General features: G+C 51.6%; 2 protein-coding genes across 2 annotated transcripts; both read left to right on the top strand.

Annotated features, from left to right (window-relative positions):
* The first annotated feature begins 301 nt into the window (after positions 1-301).
* Positions 302-6,349, top strand: AADAC (arylacetamide deacetylase). The gene is made up of 5 exons (XM_008500203.2): positions 302-765; positions 1,555-1,777; positions 2,947-3,016; positions 3,565-3,736; positions 4,701-6,349. The coding sequence occupies exons 1-5, from the start codon at positions 628-630 to the stop codon at positions 5,307-5,309; spliced, it is 1,212 nt and encodes a 403-aa protein (XP_008498425.2). The 5' UTR covers positions 302-627; the 3' UTR covers positions 5,310-6,349.
* Positions 6,350-9,868: 3,519 nt separating this feature from the next.
* Positions 9,869-13,260, top strand: SUCNR1 (succinate receptor 1). Its single transcript, XM_008500240.2, has 2 exons — positions 9,869-9,979; positions 11,567-13,260. Exons 1-2 carry the CDS (start codon positions 9,977-9,979, stop codon positions 12,518-12,520), a joined length of 957 nt encoding a protein of 318 aa, XP_008498462.2. The 5' UTR covers positions 9,869-9,976; the 3' UTR covers positions 12,521-13,260.
* Positions 13,261-18,385: the final 5,125 nt, after the last annotated feature.

Below are 18,385 nucleotides of genomic sequence, written 5' to 3'. Positions count from 1 at the left end.
GTTGCTGTCACCGGTTTCTGAGACCCCCAGAGCCGCAGGGGCTGCCCCGAGGGTCAGGCAGAGCTCTCTGTGCAGAGGGTTGCTGGAACTCAGTCTGATCTTTCACAACTTAACCAGCAGTATATTTTTCTGCTCAACTGATGATTGCACAACTGGCTTGCTGTGTCAGCGGAGGAGCAAGGGTATGTTTCTGACAAAGCAAGGTGTTGGTTATCGCCCAAGGACGGGGCGTGTGCTCCAGACTGCTGTCCCCGGGTCCTGCCCTGTGCCTGGTGCTGGGCTGGGTGACAGCTCCAGTTCCTGGACATTCAACACTTTTTGTTTGTTTGTGTTTTTGTGGTTTTTTCATGGCAGTGTTCAGTCGAGCCCTCCTGCTGGCTGTTGCTGCCAAGGAAGGGGTGATGGGGGTCGGGGTGGAGGCTCGGCTCAACACCTTGGTGAGGAAACATTTATTTTTTTTCCTCAGGAGCCTCCTGTCAGAGTAACCTCTGCCCCGGAGAATCAGCCCAGAAATCTCTGCCTGGCCGGGACCCAAGGAAAACACAGGATTAACTTTGTCCCGTGGTTCTGGGGGTTGTTAAAAGCCAGGGAACGCCGAGCCGGGTCGGGCGGTTCTGGGGAGCCACGATGGGAGCCAAGCTGCTGGGGTTCTGCCTCGTCTCTGCCCTCCTCGCCTACTACCTCTACACCCCCATCCCCGAGGACATCGAGGAGCCCTGGAAAGCGATGCTGGTGGCCACCAGCTTCAGGGTCATGGGCCAGCTGGTGAGCTGGGGCTGGGGGGGCAGCAGGGAGTGGGGCTGGGGGGAGATCTGGTACCATGAACATGCCATGTACATATAGAATGGGTGTATGGGAATGTGCTAGGGGAAGGAGAGTGGCTGAAATTGACATTACACTTTATAGCTGTGAGTGGTAAAAAAAAAAAAAACAAAACCAACAAAAACCCCCAAAAAACTTAGAAAAATTTTAGCTGTGCAGCCTTGGAAAAAAGGCCACTCGGAGTACCTGGGAATGTGACGATGTGGATGTGGCTGGTGAGGACAGTTTTGTGCTGCAATCTCTGCAGCTAGAGCACTGCTCTTTGAATTGTACCTGGCACTCAGAACCTGTATGTTGAGTTTTCTTGGAATTGTTGTTATTGGGTGTCAGGACCCACAAGGCGGGTGCAGCACTGTCAAGCTCAGCTCTCCAGAGGTGGCACCCAAACCAAACATCACATCCCACAGGGTGGGCCCAGGGAGAGTTCCCCAGAGTGGGGGTTGACCCAGGGAGATTCAGAATGGACCCCCTTTTTACAGTGAGGGTGGTGAGACACTGGCCCAGGTTGCCCAGAGCAGTGGTAGATGCCCCATCCTTGGGAATGTTCCAGGTCAGGTTGTAGGAGCTCTGAGCAACCTGGTCGGGGTGAAGATGTCCCTGCTCACTGCAAGGGGTTGGACTAGGTGGCCCTGAAAGGTCCCTTCCCACCTGAACTATGGCTTTATGGGAATCTCATGTTGGGATAACTGAGGCTGTGCTTCACATCCTGCTTTCCCTTGTCTTGGTCTTTAGGCTGAGGTTGCTGATAAGCTGGGGCTGGTGCACTACATGGATACCCTGATGCTGCTCACAGATGCTGAGTACGTTGCTCCCATGTCTGATGAGAACATCACTGTGAGGGACACGGAGTTCAGCAATGTGTCTGTGCGCCTCTACCTGCCCAAAAAGCCCTCTGAGAGGCTGAGAAGGGCAGTGGTCTACTTCCACGGGGGAGGATGGTGCCTGGGACACGCAGGTGAGCTCTCCTGTCAGTCCTGTGGGCCCGTGTGGAAGATCTCAGTGGTCCATGTGATGTGTTGCCTTTTGGTTTTTAGGAAAGGTTTGGGGAACTGGTATTTCACCAGTTGAAATGCACCAGCTTGGGAGAACACGGTCAGCATATCTTGAGGCAGAGGGCAAAGGGTCTGGTCCAGGGCTCAGCTTCTCTCAAGGTGTTTTATCTGCAGCCCCTGGCTTGGTTATGTGGGAGAAAGGGACAAAACTGAGTGTCCTAATGAGGAAATGACCATCCTCATAGGGGTAAAGATCAAATGGGGATACAGAGACCGGGGTTTCCTTGGTTCCCAGAAGCTCAATTCTCAGATGCTGCCTCATAGTTCTTGCTTAGGGAAGGGCAGAGATTAATTGCTGTCCTCAGAAATCTGTCATATGGAGTTGTACTATATCAGATGTCAACTATTACCACATCTTTATTTATCATTAGTGCAGTTCTGGAATGTGTGTCTTTGGCTCTGGTTCCAGTTCCCTCTGGGTGCTCTCCTGACCCTGGGTGTTGCTCTCCAGCATGCCCAGGAGGGGTTTCTGAAGTGTTGTAGTTTGGTGTGCTGTGGTTTTACTACTGCTTTCATAGTTCTTTTCACGGGAGTGATTCCTCTTCCCTCCCACTCCCCTTCTGCCCCCAGCACACCCTCTGCTTCTCTTTGCTGTCCTTTGCTGCTTACACAAATGGACAGAGGTCAATCCTCTTGGCCACCACCCAGCATGGCATCAGAGGTGTAGTAGCTATGGCTGGAGTTCCCAACAACCAATCCATACCCTGGGTTCCTTGTTGAGCTGCTTGTTTCAGGGAGAATGAACCAAAACTTCCCAGGCAAACTCTTCAGCTTTGGTGTGGGCACAGCTGAGAGCTCAACCCAGCCCCTGGTGTGCTTCTGGTTTGTTCTTCCCTGCCAGGCAAGCTGAGCCTCCAGGACTTTGTATTGTGCTCAAAGGGGTAAAAAATGTATTTTGTTCACCCTGGGGTGGTGGGGTTACACCTTCCAGGTTGTGTGTCTGGATGGACATGTGTGGGTGGGTACATGGGGCTGCCATGGGATGAGGAGGCTGGGGAGGTCACCTGTGGAGAGGAGCAGGCTGTGTGTGTCCCTCAGTGGGATGTGTTCTCAGGGATTCCTTTCATTGCAGGCATGAGGTCCTATGATCAGGTGACAAGGTGGACTTCAGACAGGTTAAACGCTGTTGTGGTGTCAGTCAAGTAAGAGTCTCCTTCCTGGTGGGATGAGGGTTTGGGATAAATTAATCTGTTTCATCTCTAATCTATTTTGAACCCAAGGGAAAAATTTCTCCCCATGAGGACAGTCAGACATTGGAATGGTCTCCCAAGGGAAGGGGTGGATTCCCCCACTTTGGAAAGTTTGAAGTCTCAGCTTGATGGGGAGCTGGGACATCTCATACAAACAGTATATGAGATATTATTCTAATAATATTAGAAGGGTTGGACCAGGGGATCCTTGAGGTCCCTTCCAACCTGAGGTTCTGTGATTCTATGATTCAATTAATCTAATTTTGTGACTTTTTAATTTTGGCCACGTGCTTTCCTGCCAGCTTGAAGTATTTGCAAACACAATCTCTCAGGGCTGCAGGGTGGGCTGGGGGTGGTTGTTCCAGTTGGGTGGGTAATAAAACCTCTGACCCTCCAGGATCCCTCCTATTTCTCTGGGCACAGAAAATAACCAGCAGGAGCAGCAAGCCCCGCTCCTGGGGACCAGCAGGAGGTGACAGAGCTCTGCTTGCCTCTCGCAGCTACCGGCTGGCCCCCCAGCACCGCTTCCCTGCCCAGTTTGAGGACGTGTACACCGTAACCAAGTTCTTCCTCCAGAGCAGTGTCCTCTCCCAGTACGGGGTGGACCCGGACCGGGTCTGTGTCTCAGGAGACAGCGCAGGTGGCAATTTAGCTGCAGCTGTGGTACAACAGGTAAAAAAATACGTTTTTGTATACTTTTTTTTTTTTTTTTGTCAATGTTTTGTAAAGCAGAGTTCAAGAAATGACCAAAAACTTCTGCCCAAAGCGTGTACCTCTCTGGGTGTATATCACTGGCTACATATCACTTCATCCTCAAGCCAGTTTTGCCTGTTTTAGTTACGCTGCTTGAAAAGGGAATTTAGGCAGTTTTGACTCACAGAGAGGGAAATAGCCACAAAAAATGTTGTGGTACCATTGGACTCTACGGTTTTGGTGCCTTCTGCACAGCTCAGATTTGTTTAATGAAGTCAGTGTGAGGTTGATGCTCTCTTGAGAAGTTATTTGGATGGTAATGAGTCTTGTTTGGAAGGGCTGGGAATTTGCTGTGGACACTGAAGGAAAAAGATGAGGCACAAATTGGAAATTTCTTGGTGAAGAGGGGAAAAAGGTGAAAAGAAATGTCAGTGTTCAGTTCATCACATTTTACTTTTCACATGTCTAAAACGCACAGGAGCTGTTAGAGTCCTAACACATCAGGCTTAAAAAAAACAACAGACAGAAAAGCTCTAAATTGTGTGAAATGATTAAAGAAGCCCCAGTAACCCACAGGTTTTGAGCTAATGTAAGCTATTTCTATTTTAAGAATAGAAAATTTCTGGAGTTTTAGAAAAAGCATGTGTTACTACTTTGGGAAGCATCAATGCTCCAGAAAGAACATTCCATGAATATTGTTCTCCTTCAGTGCTGAAGAAATAAGGAGAAATATTTGAAATTCTGAGAGGCAATATTTGACACTTGAGGATATTTAATGCAGCATACTCTTTCAGGTGACCTGCACATGAGTTTAGAATTTCTTTAAATTAACTTGTTTCTGTTGGTAATCTTATCCTCCTTTGGCTGTACAATGTGTGTGTTTTCATTTTTTGCTGTTGGTGTTCAACACATTTGAACTATTTGTAACTCCTTTCTTCTACAGCTGTTAGAGGATCCTGAAGTCAAAACTAAAATCAAAGTCCAAGCTTTGATTTACCCTGCTCTTCAAACCCTTGACCTGAACCTGCCCTCTTACCAAGACAATGACAACAAGCCCATCCTACCCAGGTCACTCATGATCAGGTTCTGGGGTGAATATTTCACTTCGGATCCCTCTCTGCAGGAAGCCATGGCCACCAACAGCCACGTCCCTCTGGAATCCAGCCACTTACTTCAGTTTGTCAACTGGAGCAAGCTGCTGCCCGAGGAGATGAAGAGGGGCCACGTCTACAGAGCCCCCGTGCCCGGCAGCCCCGGGCTGGCCCGGCGGTACCCGGGGTTCCTGGACGTGCGGGCGGCGCCGCTGCTGGCGCCCGACGCTCGGCTCCTCCGCCTGCCCCACACCTATGTCCTCACCTGCCAGCACGATGTCCTGAGGGACGATGGCCTCATGTATGTCAAGAGGCTGCGGGCCCTGGGTGTCCCTGTCACCCACCACCACGCCCAGGATGCCTTCCACGGGGCCATGATGTTCATCTCCTGGCCCATGGAGTTAGCGGTGGGGCACCGGCTGCTGCAGCAGTACATCGAGTGGCTGGACCAGAACCTCTGAGCTGGGATGGTGGCTCCTGGGGGGATAGCAGGAGCTGTGGAGGTCTTTGAGCCTGGTTGCAGTCCCTGCTGCCCTGGACAGTTGGGTTTGGAGCATCCCTCACCTTCCCTGGCAGGAAAATCGGTCTGATTCCAACCCAAGTGTTCTTCCCCACCCTGGGGTCCTTCTGGGCTGGCACAGAGGGGTGCCTGGGGTGCCACACTCTTCCTGAATACCCCAGCCCCCTGGGGTTCAGGGTCTTGACTCACTTCTTGCCATCTATCGTGGTGTCACAACAGGAGCTTGTGCAAGAGGGCAGGGTCCCAATTGCCCAGGGGAGGGGATGGGATGGGTGGGGGAAGCACCCGGAAACCCAACGGGATGGCTGGAACGCAGCCCAAAAGTTGTTCTGCTCTTGGTTTGTTTTCTGTTGGTTTTTGAGGTTTTTGTTAGCTTTTTGTTTGTTTGTTTGGGGTTTTTTCTTTCCTAAAAAGTCTCTGTCTTATTTCCTGTTTCTTCAATCCCTGCACCCAAAGGACAAAGTGAGACAACAGCCCTGGGGTTCCATAAGGGAGGCAGCCTGGGGAGGTCCTGGCCTTACAATAGCCCTGCTGTGTGGTTTATGTTCTGCTTGGTAAATAAGCTATGTCTCCTGTGTTCTAATTGTCCTAATAATTGCTGCATATGGTCTTTTAAATAAATTGCTTTGTAGCTTTATAGGCTGGAAAAAGGAACACTCGTTCAGCTGTCAGTCTTGAGCAAATACCCTCTGTAAATGTTTTGTGTATTAAATGTAAAGCTTAAACCTTTCCTGAATGCTGCATGCAGACCTTGGCTGGTTCTTGGTTTCACACTGGTCACAACACAGACATACTTGTGGCAGCCTGTTTTTTTCTTTTGCACAAAAGGTACTGAATATTCAATTCTTCTTTTCTTTTTTTTTTTCTTTTTTTTTCCTGAGTGTGTGTGCAGCTTGTTTAGATCAAAGGTATATGGGATGGCTGCTGTGGTTTTTTATTGCGTTGTGTTGGGTATAAAAATTAAACCTGTCTGTGATTCCAGTGCAGTGCAAGCTGTGGCTCAAGCATCCCAGTTTCTGGGAAGGCTGAATGAGGTGCTGCTGGTGCAGGCTGTGGCAAACATGCAGGAGCCAGCCCAGGGGATGCTGCTTTACTTCTGCTGCCCCCCTTCATGGGAAGGCTCAGGGAGGTTTGGCTGTGAGGGGAGGAACAGGAGTGGAGAGGCAGTGCCTTTGGCCAAGAAAAGGCTTTTGCCTGTGGTACAGGCAGCAGATGGGACCACTGGAGCTGCATCTCTCTGCTTTAGAGCCAACCATGGCTCAGCACTCTGAAAGAAGCAGGGCTTGGGGTTTGGTCTCAGTAACACCTCTGCTCTGACTTTTTCTAGCCATATGCTCAGAAGAATATTCCCAAGCTGGGTATTGCCCGTGCTGTGAAACACAGACTGTCAGGCTGGGAGGGACCTCAGGGCTCATCTCATCCAACCCTCCCAATATTATTGATGCCCACGTGTGGCCCAACACACTGCACCCAGGGCTGCTGGAGGTTTGGGTCTCTACTGCTCTGTTACCACTCCTCTAAAACATGCATGGAAGATGAAATGCTCTATTTATTCAGCCCCTTTCCATCCCTCAGTGCAACAGCAGTTATTTATCAGTGACAAGGGAAACTTTAAAGCAGCTTCTGCGACACTTCAGTAGCTCATTTATTGGCCTTCTCTTCAGAGAAAAGCTAGAATACATTTTTATTTTAATTTGTTAATAGGGTGAGTAGTCATTAACATTAAATACATGACAGTGATGGGGAGGGAAGAAAAAAAAAGTGTTTTTAGGAGATGAACCATGTTTATTTCTTCCCATTAAAAATAACCATGGTGATATTCAGATGTTCAAGGATGTGTATCATGACCTTGTGTTTAACTTCTCTGCTGGGCTTATTTACCGAGTTGCCATTTGTGTTTTATTAAAAAAATACATGAATTAGTGTATGACATATAGTTTAGGTATATTGCAGCAAATGCCCCTTCCTGTTTCTGGTCCTGGGAGGCAGATGTTTGAGAAAAGGGCTTTATTGCTTTGGAGGAGCAGAAGAAAATCTCTGGACTTTTTGAAACTTACATTATTTATGAAGCTGTAATCTTCTCGGGGAAAAAAAAATTAATGGAATAATTGAGGCGATTTCATATCTGTGCCCACTCCCAGGCCCTGCATGTGCTCAGTACAATTCCTGGTAACAAATGGAGAGGGAGCTGGGGGACGTGCACAGGGAAGGCACTTTGTGGAATGCCTGGTGGCAGGGGGTACCTGGGGGCATCTGCTGCTTCCCTGCACACAGCCCTCCAGGTTCCCTGACTCCTGGGGCTGGCATGGGGTGGCAGAGCCTTTCCCCTCATCTGCTAAACAGGTCACATTATTTCTAGAAGGAGATGAGGTTGGTCAAGCAGGAATTCCCTTTCCTGAACCCATGCTGGCTGGGCCTGACCCCCTGGTTGTCCTGCAGGTGCCAGGTGATGGCACTTGGCTCCATCCCCTGCTCCATCCCCTGCCAGCACTGAGCAGGGGCTGACAGGCCCCTTGTTCCCTCCTTCCAGCCCTTCCTGAAGAGGGGGTCACATTTGCCACTCTCCACACATTTGCCCCAGTGATCCAGGGCTGCTGGTAAATGATGGAGAGGGGCTTGGGGAGCACTCCTGCCAGCTCCACAATGACTCACTCCCATCAGTCAAATGCAAATCCATCATGATAAGCTGTTAAATATGCATGACTCATTTAATAGGCCTCAGCCTAATATAAATTGACTAATGGGTATTTAATGACAACAAAGAAGTGCTTGACTCCCATTGTGTTTCTTCAGGACAATGAAGAACCCATGGAATTTAAATGCATTAGCTTGCAGCCAGACCTGCCCTCCTCCCCATTTCCAAATGCCCAGTTTGTTTTTTTCTTTTCAAACTGGCTGGAAGCTGCAGGAATAAACCTGGAGGGCAGCATTTCAGCAGTCTGCCTGAGAAATCCCTCAGAGCTCTACTGAAACTGTTCCAAGAGCTGCTCTGCCCCTGAGGAGCTGGTTTGGGTGGATGGTGGTTGCTGTTTCCCAGAGGAAAGGTTTGTGCTGAGGATACTCCTTGGAAGACCAGTGGGCTGCAGTAAGTGTGTCACTGGGGTGCTGCTGGGGCTCCTGGGTATGGGATGAGTTTCCCCTTGCTAGGGCACTGGGGATATGGACTGGGGGTGGTAAATCCTGCAGGGTGGCCAAGGGTCCCTCTGGTGTGCTCACTGCTGCCCTGGGCCCCTGTGGGATGTTGGAGGTGGGGGAACCCCTCCTGCTCTCAGGGCTCTCCTTGCCCCCTTGGAGCACTGGTGCTTTCCAGATGTGTCTCTCCTGTGTACCCTCACCCCAAAAACGTGTCCTTCCTTCCTCCTGCACCCCAGTCTGATCTGGAAGGTCAGACATCTGTAAGCAAATCATAAAATGGTTCAGGTCGGAAGGGACCTTAGAGCTCATCTTCTCCAAGCTCCCTGCCATGCCCAGGGACACCTCCCAACCATCCCAGGCTGCTCAAAGCCTCATCCAGCCTGGGCCTGAGCACCTCCAGGGAGGGGACATCCACAGCTTCTCTGGGCAGCCTGTTCCAGAGTCTCACCACCCTCATACTGAAGAACTTCTTGGTCCCTTCTCCCAAGTAACTAGTGGTAGGACGAGGGGAAATGGGTTCAGACAGCACTAGGGCAGGTTTAGGTTGTATGTTATGGAAAATGTCTTTAATGAAAGGGTGGTGAGGCATTAGAAGGGGCTGCCCAGGGAGGTGGTGGAGTTGCCATCCCTGGAGGTGTTCAAGGAGCATTTAGATGTGGAACTTCAGGAGATGGTTTAGTGGTTGTAAGAGCTGGGTTACAGTTGGACTCGATGATCTTCTCCAAGGTCTTTTCCAACCTGGATGATTCTTTGATTCTGTTATGATTCATCCTAAGATCCACTCTAGACCTATTCTTCAGTTTCAATCCATTTCCCCTTGTCCAGTTGCTGGATGCTTATGGAAAGTCCCTGTAGAATTTGGATCTTTCCACTCTCCTTTGGGCTTCCCTGGCTCTGGGAGCCCCCCTGTCCCACTGGGTGATGTCTGCCCTGCGATGATGCCTCAGCCCCATGACACAGATGCAAATGCCTGCAACTGATATTTGCAACTTCTTGTCCCAGCACAGCTCTCTGTGAGATACCTCGTGTTCCTTCCAGCCCCTGGGGCACAGGAGGGGCAGGAACTGGGTCTGGGGGTGATGGATTTCCCAAGCCAAGGCTGGGGACAGGACAACCCCTTCCACCTGCACCACTTGGGATGAAAAATAAACCTCTCTGCCTGTCTGCCTGAGTGTGTGAGAGGGAGAGCCTGGGTGAGTGAGCTCCCTCTGACCCACACTGGGTCCTGCTCAGATGTGCCCTGTTACAACATTTTGGGTGACAACCTTCCCACGTGGGGCAGGGGCAGGGGGGCTGTGGGGCATCCCGTGGGCTGCCCCCACCCCAGGGCTTCCCCCGACGGGCTCTAGAAGGGGAAGTGCCCGTGTCCTCTCCTCCCCACAGGCTCTGCAGCACCTCCTGCCACAGCTCCTGGTGACAGAACCCGGTGACAGGAGGGACAGTGACATCGTGCTGCCAGCTGCAGGGCCCACCATGGTAAGGTGTCTGGGGGTGCTCCCCAAAGGAACCCCTACCCCCCCTGCCTTGCTTTGCCCTGACCCTCATTAACATGGATCAATAATCATCTCCTTCCTGACACCACCCACACCTCCGTGTCTGCCCCTGCAGTCAGCTTTTAATTATCTTTTGTATTTAAAGTGCTTGGGCCAGCACGGGGTTCTCTAGATTCCAGGCTGTGGTTTGGTGGTTGTGGTAGGTGGGTTATGGTTGGACCTGGTGATCTGGAAGGTCTTTTCCAAGCATAATGATTCTGTGTCTCTGTTCTAGGAGTTCCAGGCTCTGAGTTTCCCCCATCCCTGGGCAGTGGGCTCTGTGCCAGGCTGCCCTGACCAGGGTGGGTGCTGCTGGCTCTGCCAGGGCAATTCCTGCCCTACACAGAGCAGGTGCTTGCTGGGTGGAACATCATCAAGTTCTGTGTGTGCTGGACTCCATCCTGCCCCATCATCTACCTTTGCAATAAGATGCAGTGCTTGGGGAGGAGGTTCTGGTACCAGCACCCTGGCAGGAATGACATGCTGTGTGGCAGTCACATTGTGCTTCTTCAGAGCCTGGGCATAGCTTGATTTCAGGGTTAATCTGTATCCTGCTCCTTTAACAATTCCTCTTCCCCTGCTCTTGTGCTAATATTTCCACCCCTGGCTCTGCTAAAAGCTTCCTTTGCTCTGCAGGTCCCTGCGGGGGTGTGGGTGTCTCTGCCCGAGGAGGGAGAGCACTGAGCACTTGAGAGTCTGCTCTATTTCTTCCTTCGTGCTGTAAAAGTGTTTTCTAACCAACCTTTAAATAGAAAGCAAAACCTTCCCTCCAGGAAACTCGTTCTTGCTGCAATTTCCTAGAAATCTTTGTTCCTTAACGAACAGGGACTGTGGTCCTTGCTGCCCAGGGAAGAGGAGAAGCCTTTTTCTTGGAGTCTCAGTGGGGCTGGGGAGGTCCCACAGGGACTGGGGACTCACTGGGGCTGGGCTTGGATTGAATCCATCATGTACCACTCCTAGAAAGTTCTCACTTCCCAGAGAGTTAATAACAGAAGTCACAAAGTTTGTGGATGTGGCTTTGAAGCCCCCAGTTGTGAGCAGAACTGTGGAGTGGTTTGATGAATCCAAGAAGCTCTTGCTTTCCTGACTTCTTAATGAGTGGTGAGTGACCCTGTCAGAGCTGAGCTCACCCCTTCCCAGCCCTGATTTCTGCTTCAGTGTTGAGCAAGGGGCCACGGGACAGGGGTTGGGTAAGAGGGAGGCAGATGATTTCCAGCAAGGGCTGGGAGGATGTGGTGACAGGAGAGTTTTGCTGTCACAGCCTCTGGCAGGTTGTGGAGATGCCTTCAGGTGATGTGCTCATTCAGGCTCCTCACATGGGTTTTTGTTCACAGGAGTTTCCTGTTGCTTGGGAGCTCTGTTCAGTAGCAGAAGGTAGAAATCCTAGAAAAGGTATTCTTCCAGTTCAAGTCTTTCCTCAGCAGGACCTGCAAGGGACCAGGATGCTATATTCACCTCTGACAGCAGCGCTACAGAAACAGCCATGCAACAATATTTCACTAATTTGTGGTGTTTCCCTTTGACTTTCCAGGCTGTGAACAAGACAGGTGGCTGCTCACTGACAAACAGAGCCCTACAAAAGTATTATCTTCCCACCATGTACAGCCTCGAGTTCATTTTAGGCTTCACTGGAAACATCATTGTTGTGTTTGGCTATATTTTCTGCCTGAAAAACTGGAAAAGTGGCAACATCTACCTGTTCAATTTATCCTTATCCGATTTACTGTTTCTCTGCACTCTTCCAATGCTCGTGAACAGCTACTCCAGAGATCAGTGGGAAATGGGGAGCTTCTTGTGCAACAGCAACAGGTACCTGCTGCACGCAAACCTCTACAGCAGCATCCTCTTCCTCACAGCCATCAGCATCGACAGGTACATGCTCATCAGGTACCCCTTCAGAGAACATTTCCTACAGAAGAAGAAAACAGCCCTTCTCGTGTCTGCTGCCATTTGGATCGGGGTCATCCTGGAGCTGCTGCCCCTGGTGTATTTCCTGGAGCCCATAACTAGTGACAATAACTACAGCTGCCTTGATTACGCAAGCTCTGGAGACCCTGCCCAAAGCCTCATCTACAGCCTGTTCCTGACTGCCTTCGGCTTCCTCCTCCCTCTCGTGGTCATGTGCTGCTTCTACCTGAAGGTGCTGCTCTTCCTCACCGGCAGGAGGGAGCAGCTCAGCTCGCACCTGATGCTGGGCAGGCCCCTCACCCTGGTTGTCCTCACCATAGTCATCTTCTCACTGCTCTTCACTCCCTATCACGTCATGCGCAACGTCCGCCTGGCCTCCCGAATCCCAGCCCTGAACGTGTCCCACCGCACCCGGGGCATCATCAACACCACCTACATCATCACCCGGCCCATCGCCTTCCTCAACAGTGCCATCAACCCTGTCTTTTATTTCCTGATGGGTGACCACTTCAGGGAGATGCTGATGGGAAAAACGAGGCAGATCTTGAGCAGGCTGGCGGGGACCACCAGGCAGTGAGCAAACCAGACCTGGGAGATGGGGTGGGAATCTCCTAGAGAGAGCTCTCCCCGGTGTCACCTGCTTTTTTTAGGTAACTTTATGCCATAGAATATGCATGAGCTGGCTGTGTTCCTCTAAAAGCACCTCTTACCTTGGTCTGCAGGAGGCCTCCTGCTACCCTGCCTCCAGCACTCCAGCAGTGATGTTCTGGACACTGTGGTCCCACAGGAGGATGCACCAGGGCCTGGTAATGCTGTCAGTAACAGAGCACTATGGTAATTCTTGGAGGGAAATAGGCAGCTCTCCAGCAGCTTCTTTGGGAGCTGTAACTTAATGCTGGACTGGCCCTAGGCTTGGATAAATGTGCCAGGGCTCCCCTGGTCACCCCAGGCCAGGGATGGGAGTTGTGTCTTCCTTAGGGAAGTGTTTGCAGACTCAGTCTGGGGAGGTTTGCCTTCCAGAATCACTAACCAGGATGGTTTCCATCTCCAGCTGCCGTGAGGAGGGTCTGTGAGCAGCTGGTGAGATGCTGGCAGTGCTGCAGGGAGAGGCTGGTGTTGTGTGTGTATTTTTGTGGGTGGGTTTGGCTGCTGCTCTTACAAGAGTTTCTGTGTGGCAGCACAGAAGCACTGCTCAGGTGTGGGTGCAGCCACACATCTCCTCCACTCCTTGTTTTTAAATCTGGATTCAGCTCGTGGGAGTAAAATTAAGAAAATCTATTGGTCTAGTTCTTAACTGAGATTTGCCTTCATGTCCCCCTGGCACAGCTGTGCCTGCTCACCCTGGCCTTTGCACAGTCACTTTGGAAAGCCCAGATTGACCTAACTTTAATGTAGTTATCTCTAAGTGTGAGCAGAGTGTATAGCTTGAAGCAGAACTTGGAACTCACAGTTTGGACTTCATTTACAGTTCTGATAATGACAACAGGAGCTAAGGAGGAGCCAGTTTTCTGTCCAGCATCCCTGGGGATCCCTCCCCTGGCCTGGATCCTGCCCAAGGGCTTGCAGGCTGGAAGGACCCTGGGTGCACCTCGGGGATGCTTCAGTTCTGCCTCCTGACGTGGTGTCCCTCTGTGATTCGTGGTTCATTGGTACCTGCTTGATCATAAACTGGGTGTTCTGTTTAAAAACCTCCTTTGTGTTGGGTATTTATCATCTGCTAATTCATCTGCATCCCCTGCACCCACCTCTCTGCTGCTGGCAGCCAGACCCTGCTCTGGCTCTCACCCCACTGCCAGCACTGTGCCTCTGGGCAGCGGGGTGTCCAGGCAGGGATCACCAATGTCCTGGCTGGACAGAAATGTCTGTCAATCCTTATTTATTTATTTATTTTCCCCTTTATTTGCTTTGTAACAAATCTCTACACATAAATCATTAAATCAGCCTGCCCGTAGCAGGAAAAACATCCATCATGTGTGTCATGGAGCAGGGCCCAGGACAGATAAGGCTGTGCTTGAGTTCCTATTATAGATACTCCTTGTTTATAAGGACCATGGCACCAGGAGGTAGTAACTCAGCCAGCTGAGGCACTGCACGTGGTCAGCCCAATACAAAAGAAGCTAAGAGAGAATTTCCAGTTCTGGGCCAAATATTCCCTTTTTAAAATTGGAGTCTAATACATTAAAGAGGAATTTTCTTCCAGGGAAAGCCCCATGTACAGCTGAAACACCTTCAGCAGGCTCACCTTTGCCTTTGCAGTGACTAGACCAGGGCTGATCAGAGACTTCTCTAAAACTGCAGCTATTGGAGGCTTTCCTGGGTGAGCCTGGGAGATGCTTGTTCTTCTGAATGAGCTTAGGGGGGCCACAAGAAGAGCTGGTTTGTTTTTCTGTACACAATCCCACAGCAGAAGTGGAAGGGCCATGTTCCCTCTGCCTGGACATGCTGTTTGTATTTATCTTTCCCCCTTGCATTAGAACTTTGTGGCTGTCAGCTCCTGCGTGAGCTTTCAGTGCTGCCATCCCTCCAACCCTCCATCCCTCCATCCACAAAAGGGGGAATGCCAAGAGAAGTCTTTCCTGTTGGACCCAACCCCACTTTCTGTTTATCCCCACTTCCCATGTGCATCTAACGCAGGGATCTCCCAGACCAAATGCACCTTCGGGTCACCTCTTCGAATTACTAAGAAGAAGGGAACAAAAACCTCTGCCTGGGAGGAGCTCTCATCAGCCTGTGCCCGGCTCCTGCTCCCCAAACCCGACCTCCTCCTGCTCTCCTGTGGCTGGAACCTGCATTGCAGCAGCGCTGGGGCTGGAGCAGGGGGAAGATGCAGTTAGAAAAATCTCTTCATAACCCTGTTTTCTGGCTGGTTTTCTCCTCCTTAGATGATTCTCCACAAAAGCCATTTTTTGATCTGGGGAGCTCCCCAGCAGAACCTCAGCATCTCGGGTGGGTTTGAGACCCTCTGGTCCCTCCCCCTGCTGAGATAACCCTGGGCTGTACCTTCAGTGGCAGCTGCTAAAAGCCCCATCTCCTTCCCTTTCCCCAGACTGATGAAAATTCTGCTCATTATGCATTTTGCTGCAGTACTTCTACCCTTGCAATTAAAAACAGAAAAAATATGATATATATTTAAAAAAAAAGGTTCCTCACAGAAATTATCTCGAAACTGAATAAACAGTCTGTATCAAATGGCTACAAAAGCACTGAGGTTTCTTGCCAGGCTGGCTGATACTGCAGAGGAGCCTTCTCTTCCCTCCCTGAGGATGCACCTGCCTTGCTCCCAAAGGTCACCTCTCACTGCCCAGGCAAAATGCAAAGTGCATAATTCTGGAAAAACCACCCCAAAGTTCCAGCTCTGCAGCCCCTCACTGCCTCTGGGCTGTGTTGTTCATGTCCCAGGTGACCCCAAGCCCAAACGTGGGTGTCCAAGCGCTGCTCTCCGGCTCCTCTCTGGCTCCTGCGTTCTGCAATGGGTAGGGCCCGACTTGGGCTTTTTTTTGTTTGTTTCATTTTGTTTTGTCTTCCTTCGTTTTGGGTGGGGACAGAAAACTGGGCCTGCAGAAGAACAGGAATTCAGCCGTGAGTCAGACTGAAAACAGTCCAAGTATGTTTTAGTGGCGGTAAGAGCTCTAAAAATAAATGTTCCCTGCGTGGAGCAGGGAGGGGGCCCAGCCCTCTGCTTCCCCCTCAGCCCCAGAGGCTGCTTCTATCCCCTGCCTGCAGGCACCTGATGGGTCCCTCTGAAGAGGCTCAGTGGCCCTGCTGGAGAGGTCTGGGTTTAGGGGAAGGGGCTGCGGGATCAGGACCCCCCTATGGGGGAGATGAGCAGCAGGCTGGACAACACCCGCAGGGTGGTCATTCATTCACACCCCGAGCCAACCTCAACTCCTCTGCACCTGGGAATGTGTAAAACGCCCTACAATGTTTTTCCTGACTTCTAGAGGGAATTTCTAGGAATTCCCTCTGTGCCCATTGCCTTTTGTCCTGTCCCTGCCCAGCACATGGGGACAGGGACCCTGCTCTGGTTGGTCCCCAGCAGTGCTCTCTGCAGCCTCTGCTCTGCATTATTTTCATAATTATACATAAGAACATCTTTCCAGAAGAACAGGATTGTCCCCAGGGGACCGCAGTGGCTGCTCAGATAGTGCTGTGCCATGAGAAGGTTGGCTGCAAAGTCAGGAGAAGCCCTGGAGTGTCAGCCCAGCTCTGCCCTGTGCTGCTCCTGCCACCCAGCTGCTGCCCAGCTTTTTACCTGCTCGTGTGGAAAGCAATAGAGATATCAGTTCAGTTGACTGCTGCTTGTTTTCAGTCTGGTTTCCACTTTCTAAAAATATTCAAGCTAAATCACCTCCCTGAAGCCCAGGAGGAACAACACTCTTTAGGCGGGGCTGCAAGCCAGCCAAGTGCAATCTTTAGTTTTATTTTTTTTTTAATGTTGTCACCTCAGCAGCACCCCGGGGGTCTGCAGACAGCACCTGCAGTGTGCAGTAAGGCACACACTGAAATGCTTACATTTTCACCTGCTTGTTCCCCAGCAGGTTCCCAGCAGCATGGGGCTGAGCACAGCCCCCTGAGGACAGGGCACTGCAGGTGACACGGGGACAGTGGGGCTGGTGGGCTCCTCCTACTGATTTTTACTTTTCCCTGTCTCATCTTAATTTGGATACACTTTAGTGAAGCCAAACACTGAACTGCTGCTTTGACCCAGGCTGTCCATCCCTGCCCTCCTGCTTCACTGCCTGGCTCAGCCATGTATGGAGGACAGGTGGGAAAGTCTCAGGGATGACCTTCCAGATGGAATAATCCAGTGAGATGACAAATAAACTCAATGCAGCAGCTTGTATGTTGGGTTCTGAAAGGAGTTCTGAGCCCTCAGCTGCTGTGAGGTTTGATCTTACAAATTCCGCTCCCCCTCCCAAGCCCTGCTTTGGGTGGGTGGGTGCTGCCAAGAGGCAGACGATGGGTCCCACCTGCCATGGGGTGGGGTTGGGTCCCTCTCCTGAGGGGAGCAGCTGGGAACACATGTGGTGGGGATAAGTGTGGGGCTGAGAGGGGCCATGGGGAAGGTCTGGGTCCTACCTGCTCCAGGAGTCCCCATCCCAGGGGACAAGAAGGAGGCCTGGGGCTGGTGGGAGGACCCCTGCCCCAGGCTGGAGCCAGCACAGAGTCAACTGGAGAGGTAAGGCTGAGAGAGCAGCCCTCAAAGGGCTTTTTGTAACTAAATAATGAGCAGCAGTGGGAAATGGTGGTGCTGGATGTGGTGGCATCTCCCAGGGGGTGACCTGCTGGAGAGACAAAGCTGGTGAGAGGGTTTTGTGCAGTGCTGGGAGGAGGTGTGACCCATCTCGTGGAAACAGTCACTGCAGAGGAGCCAGGAGCCCTAGCTGGGTTCCCTGGGACACGGGAACACTGGGCTCAGGCAGCAGCAGAGCTGGGCCATGTGTGGGGGCTTTTTGGGGTGCAAAGGGGAGGTTGGGAAATGTGGCCCAGAGGGTGACAGCAGGGCTGGAATCGGGGCTCACAGCCCCCCCAAGGTGCCCGTGGCTGGCCAGGCTGAGGCTTCTCTGCATCTGTCCTGCACTGGAGCACAGGTTGGTCCCCAGAGGTGTCCCCAGAGGAGTCCTGAACACCGTGCTGGGGCCCATGCAGTGCAGCCCTTCTGCCTCGGGAGTCATTGTACGGGTGAGGGCTGACAGCAGCACTTCGGTCGCTGTGTTTTCCATCACATTTATGTCCCCACAAAAGCTGCCGAGGTGCCTGCTGGGGGGGAGGTGGCCGAGCAGGGGGTGTCACCCAGCAGTGACTTTGCAGCCTGTCCCCGTTCCCGTCCGGGCTCTGCCGGTGGGGAGGATGTGGTTGCTCTTCCCGTGAGCTGGCTGTTTGCTCTCGGGCTGTTCTCTCCCTGCTGTACCCTGCTGGGGGTGGTGGCAGCGGGTCTGTCCCTGCCCAGACAGAGGAGGGGCATGGGGACATGGGCTGCAAAGGGCATGGGGGAAGCTCTGGAGGAGTGCCCAGCTCTGCTCGCAGGGCTCCCTAGACCCACTTGATGTAACCAGCAGATAATGGAGATCTTGCTGATCTCCTGTGTCGTTATTTCCTCTCCCCAGAGCTGAAACCACTCCCGTGTTCTCTGGTGACACTCGGGTGACACACTCACATCGTTAACCTGCTGCGTGACTCATGCTGCCTGCTTGGGATGCTGAGAACCCAAAAAGGACCGTAAATCTTAGGAACCAGGTCTGAGTTACAGGGATTGGCAATAAAAAATCCACCGAGGTTCAGCAGAGGGGTGGCTGATGTGCTGATTGCTTGGCAGGGAAGCAGGGTTGAGGCAGGATGGAGCCTATCCAGAAGCTGGGGTAGCGTGAGCAGACGTCACAGGAGCTTGTCTGGGCTTTGGTGACAATGTGAATCTGACAATGCCAAATGTTTATGTATAGAC

Source organism: Calypte anna, chromosome 9 (genome assembly GCF_003957555.1).
Source record: "Calypte anna isolate BGI_N300 chromosome 9, bCalAnn1_v1.p, whole genome shotgun sequence".
Classification (NCBI taxonomy): Eukaryota; Metazoa; Chordata; class Aves; order Apodiformes; family Trochilidae; genus Calypte; species Calypte anna.
This window is presented reverse-complemented; position numbering and strand designations above follow the sequence as displayed.

What these genes read in the sequence shown, in the direction of transcription:
- AADAC (XM_008500203.2), top strand. Translation starts at nt 628, where the DNA reads ATGGGAGCCAAGCTGCTGGGGTTCTGCCTCGTCTCTGCCCTCCTCGCC. An exon ending in GCTGTTGTGGTGTCAGTCAA is followed by an intron (nt 3,017 to 3,564) that starts GTAAGAGTCTCC and finishes TGCCTCTCGCAG; the next exon opens with CTACCGGCTGGCCCCCCAGC. An exon ending in CTGCAGCTGTGGTACAACAG is followed by an intron (nt 3,737 to 4,700) that starts GTAAAAAAATAC and finishes TTTCTTCTACAG; the next exon opens with CTGTTAGAGGATCCTGAAGT.